At 48.9% G+C, this 5,212-nt stretch overlaps 1 protein-coding gene across 1 annotated transcript in view; it reads left to right on the top strand.

The window, feature by feature from the left end:
* The window catches only part of arhgef18a (rho/rac guanine nucleotide exchange factor (GEF) 18a), a 22,761-nt gene extending 18,356 nt beyond the window's left edge, over nucleotides 1-4,405 (top strand). Inside the window, exons 17-20 of the mRNA XM_062993704.1 lie at nucleotides 643-1,125; nucleotides 1,777-2,062; nucleotides 2,389-2,490; nucleotides 4,031-4,405. Coding sequence (XP_062849774.1) covers nucleotides 643-1,125; nucleotides 1,777-2,062; nucleotides 2,389-2,490; nucleotides 4,031-4,143 — 984 coding nt within the window. The 3' untranslated portion in view covers nucleotides 4,144-4,405. The remainder of the gene's footprint in view (nucleotides 1-642; nucleotides 1,126-1,776; nucleotides 2,063-2,388; nucleotides 2,491-4,030) is intronic.
* The last annotated feature ends 807 nt before the right edge of the window (nucleotides 4,406-5,212 follow it).

Here is a 5,212-nt window from a genome sequence, read left to right as displayed (position 1 = left end):
TATGAGGTTTGGGACGCAGCACCTGGGCGAGGTTAACACGTGCTTCCTCCAGGAGGCAGATGATCGTGCTTGGAGGTGGGCACGTTCCAACATCCAATCGCAAGTCCTGAGACTCTACTAAACTGGACTGGACTGGATTTGATTGGCTGGTGCTGCTTGATTGACAGGACAGGCAGGAATCCTGGACCAATCAGCTCGCAGCTCTCCGATCAGAGATGTTACAGAATGAGTTTTGTGCCGTGTAGCTCAGGAACTGCGTCTCAAATGTCGCGTGAATCTCAGTTCCAGAAAAGTTGGGAAAGGATCATGTTTGCCGCCGTGTTGCCTCCTGACTTTTCTCATCCTTTGATAATATCATGCACTGTAGGGGGTAAAAACCTCAATTTATTGCAGTCACATGTTGAAGAATGTGCCGTTCGACCCATCATTGATCATTAGGGACTAGACCTTTCCTGGATGCCACTTTTATACCCAGCATGATGCCACATTCTTCAAATAGTTCACGTTTCTCGTCCCTGTTCCAACTTTTTTGGCACTGAGGTTTGAATTTCATTGTAGCAGCAGAATTGTATTTTCTCGGGCGTCTATAATATATTAATTTTATTATTTTATTTATAAATAATGCGGGTTTCCTCCCGCCAGGCTCTGGTGGCTCAGCAGGACAGCGAGCTGGAGCTCCTGAGGGCGGCTCAGTCGGAGCGCGAGCGCCCCAGCCGCCTGCGCAACACCATCCTGGATCAGGAGCGCCAGCGCCACCTGGAGGAACAGCGCCAGCAACTGCTCCACCTGCAGAAGATCCACGCCCAGCAACGGCAGGAGCAGGAGCTGTGGGCCCGGGAGCGCCAGCGCCACCTGCTGGAGACCCACGAGGCCATGCAGGAGCTGAGCTCCCGGGAGGAGAACTGCACACGCGAGCAGGCGCGGCTCGCCGCCGAGAGGGAGGAGCTGAGCCGGAACCGGGCGGAGTATCAGCAGGACCTGGAGAGGCTGAGGGACAGCACGCGCTCCGTGGAGAGGGAGAAGGAAAAACTCGATCACATGATGAAGAAATACAAGAAATACGACACCCTCACCAGCATGGGCGTGGCACCCTTCCTGGAAACCCTGCAGGTGCAGAACAAGCAGGTACGAAGATTGCTGGGTATATAGGCCACGCCCACTTTACTAGAGGCCACACCCACTTTACTGGGACTAAAAGGTAAACAAGTCATGCCCACTTTGCTGGGACTGATTGGTACTGGTACAAAGGCCACACCCTCTTTACTCAGACTGACTAGTACTTGCACAGAGGCCACACCCTCTTTACTGGTACTGACTGGTACAGGTACAGAGGCCACACCCTCTTTACTGGGACTGACTGGTAGAGAGGCCACGCCCACTTTACTGGGATTGATTGTATAGAGGCCACACCCACTTTACTGGGACTAAAAGGTACAAAGGCCACACCCACTTTAATGGGACTGATGGGTAGAGAGGCCACACCCACGTCACTTGGACTGACTGGTACAGAGGCCACATCTACTTTACTGGGACTGACTGGTACAGAGGCCACACCCTCTACTGGGATTGACGGGAACTGGTACAGAGGCCACACCCTTTTTACTTGGACTGATTGGTACTGGTACAAAAGCCACACCCACTTTTTAAAGACTGACTGGTACAGATGCCACACCCTCTTTACTGGGACTGACTGGTTGAGAGGCCACGCCCACTTTACTGTGATGACTGGTATGAAGGTTGTTTGTTCATTAGTTGTTATTTTTCTGGTTTGTGTAGGCGTCTGTACCTGCGTATCCCTCAGCGGAGGATCCCGCGCTCAGTCCCAAATCACACGTGCAGCCAAGTCCGTTCCAGGAGCGCCCCCCGCTGGTTCCTCCTCGCAAAGAGAGCATTAACACCGCCGCCATCTATAAATCTGACGTCCCCGTGCATCTGGTCAGCACCACCAACCAGGTACTGAAGTCCAGCACCGTCCAGCAACAGATACCAACCAGGTTAGCCATGAGCAAAGGGAAGGACAAGAGCAAGAACAAGGGCTCGCATCATCGCACCTACACCGCAGGTGAGACACGCCCACTTTCTCATAGCACACACACACACACACACACACACACTGCGGTCTGATGCGCTAGTGCGCCGCCGCTCAGATCTCACACTCTCTAGATTGGCTCTGTCTGTGGGCGGGAGGTTGATGGGGTTCCTCATTGCTTCTCGATGGCGGCCTCTGCTGGCCGGTCGAGGCGCTGCACGAGAGGTGGATGAATCACGGATAGCAGTGCGTGACTCAGAAGTGGTCAGAGAGAGCGGCTGACTTCTCTGTGCCTATATAAATAGCAGACGCCGAATCGGCTGGTTTATTTTTAATGGATTTAATTTTCCGTCTTTCAGCCGCCCTCGAAGTTCCCGATCAATTTCCCATCAGACTGACGATGAAGGAAGGAGGAAGCTTACGAGCGCTGCCGTCCACCAGCCCACGCTCACTCCACCCAGGTAAGTCGTGCACCATCACCCACCAGCATCTGGAACACAACTGAACGTCTGTACGACGGTAAATGTGGAACATGAAGCTGGAACAGTGGCTGCGGGACCTGGATGAATTCAGTGGGGTGGGGAGTTTTACAGGACCAGGTGCACCCTATGGTGCAAACACTTAACATCCTAGGAGGATAAGGGCCTCATACATGCTGCTAAATCTCGAAAGTGAACACAGAACTACTGAAGCTTTGTAGGACGTTCTTGAAGCTCTGAAATCTCACCACAAACCGTCTAAGCCACACGTGTCAAACTCAAGCCCTCAAGCACGTCATTTTATGTGACCCGCGAGAGCTGAAAAGACGTACAAGTGTCTTACAATACTCTGTACAATCCTACAGAAACTGCATCTCCCCAATGCATGTCGATTCTGTGACCACCACTAGATGTCAGTGTTTGCACATCAGTGTTTAACTGAGGCGGTTTTCCAACAAGTGATGCTGAGAAATATTTACAAATCATCCCAACATGTACAAGAAGAGAAAATGTAATGAAAGATGTGAAAGTTAAAACGAGTTTGTGCTGCAGGAAGAGAAAGCGGTGCGTCTCTTGTGTTATGAGGCATGTCTGTGGTAAAGGAGGACGATATAATTGTAGATATACGTTATAAATATACAGAATAAATTTGGCATTTTGACACCAAACACAGAATTTATCCTCCAAGAAAAACAACAAACTGCCCAAGACACCGGCCGCCGGCTGGGCTGAGCAGCCACATGAGCAGCGATTGGCCTGTTGTTCATATAGGGGTGGGGTGGTATTAGCCATATAGGGTCTCCTCGTAACTGATGCAACTATGACCTCAGAGAGTGCTGTCAGGGTGTGTCTCTCCGTACACAGTGCTGCTCTGCATATATGCACTCGCCTGGTGCAGGTGAAAAGATGCATACGGCTGCTGCCCACGTGTCGGAGGGGGCGTGAGTTAGCTTCGTTCTCCTCAATCAGAGCGGGGATCGGCATTGGTGGAGAGGCAGACTGCAATCACAGCAGATGTGGCCCTCGGTGAGAATGAGTTTGACACCCCTGGTCTAGGGTGTGTGTCTGAAACCCCTTTTTTCACTGACGTGGATCCGGCTCCGTTCCAGTTCGCGAACTTGATTTTAAATCGGTTCTGCGTGTTTCAACAACAGCACAAATCCCCACAGTTATTCTACACGCTCCACCATCGTGTTACGACTCTTTACTTTTGCTGTGTAACGCCCACCGTTGATGACGCAGGCCTGGTTGGAAATGCGGGTCGGTTCTCTACAAAACCCCAAGGTTCGAAGAAACCTGAACAGAACCGGTTCAATAACCAGAACCAGGGTTCTTTTGGTGGAAAAGCGCTATGAGAGCCAGTATAGAAGAACCAAAACTCTCCAAACATCCTACAGGGACGAGGACACACACACACACACAGATGTTTCTAATATTTTGATCAATATCTGCATATAAATAGAAACAGAGGAACCTGTTTGTGTGATTATTTATTTATTTTTATTTATTTTATTTTTTTTAGAAATGTTCATTCATCCGGAAGAATCAGCGAACGCCGTCCGGAAAGCCTCGAACTTGAAACCGAACCACCGGCGAAGCAAAAGCAGCAGCCAGGACGACATTTTATACCTTTAATTCTTTATGATCAAATATTAGGTTTTATAAAAGAATCTGAACTGGAAACACTGGAACGTTAAAAAGAAAAGAGACGACGAGGACGAGGAAGTTCTGTAGGATTTACACTGCAGCTTTTAATTTCTACACTTTTTAATTCTTTTTATGTTACTGATCTGATTTATTCAGCTGCACTTTTATTTCCTCGAGCAAAAACATTCCAGTTTTTTCTTTCGTTGTTTAGTTTAAATTTGATTTGATAAAATAATTCCAGAATGAAAAACGTTTATGAGACTGAATGAGACACAAAACAAAACTTCCATCAACCGCACACACACACACACACACACCCATCCCCCATAGACATAACAAATCCTGTCTGTGTAGACGCCCGGACGGTCGATAGCACCGCCGAGGTTCGAACCCGGGTCCTAGAGGTGGTACGCTAGGGTAACATCCCTCTGCTCCACCCGAGCGGCCGGTTTGCTTTTGATTCCACGTTCCGCAGTACGAAAAGAAAGAGAAGTAAAGTGGAGAGCTGCAGAGCGTACGCTTCAGGAGGAGGGACCTCGTAATGGGACGTGGTTATGACGCCACGTTTTTATTCAGCGTTTTTATCTGAGCTCGGAAAATAAACCGTAGAGGAACGTGAACCTGCACCTTCAGTGTCGACCGTCAGCTCTAATAAACACCGTGTGGTCAAAAGTCTCTGGACGCCTGATCAAATCCCTGCTGGAAAACATCCTTCACTCCTCTAGGAAGCCTTTCTACGAGATTTTAGAGTGTGTCTGTGGGAATTTGTGCCTGCTCGGTCAAAAGAGAGCATGTGTGAGGTGAGGTCAGGAGTCCTGGGTCACTGTCGCTGTTCTAATTCAGCCCAACACATCGAACTGTGTTTTTGGATCATTTTTATATTATAGGATTACTTTTATACACCTGTTAGCAGTGGGTGTGGCTTAAACACCTGAACTTTAGAACTAGAAGGCGTGTCCACGATATTTTGGTCATGTAGCATGTGTATAAATATATATTTGTATATACGGTTGGAGTCTGAGGTTTATTGTATTCATTACTGATCATGATCGACTAC

Source organism: Trichomycterus rosablanca, chromosome 4 (assembly GCF_030014385.1).
Source record: "Trichomycterus rosablanca isolate fTriRos1 chromosome 4, fTriRos1.hap1, whole genome shotgun sequence".
Lineage (NCBI taxonomy): Eukaryota > Metazoa > Chordata > Actinopteri > Siluriformes > Trichomycteridae > Trichomycterus > Trichomycterus rosablanca.
The sequence above is the reverse complement of the archived record's forward strand: the minus strand, read 5'-3'. Positions and strand labels throughout refer to the sequence as shown.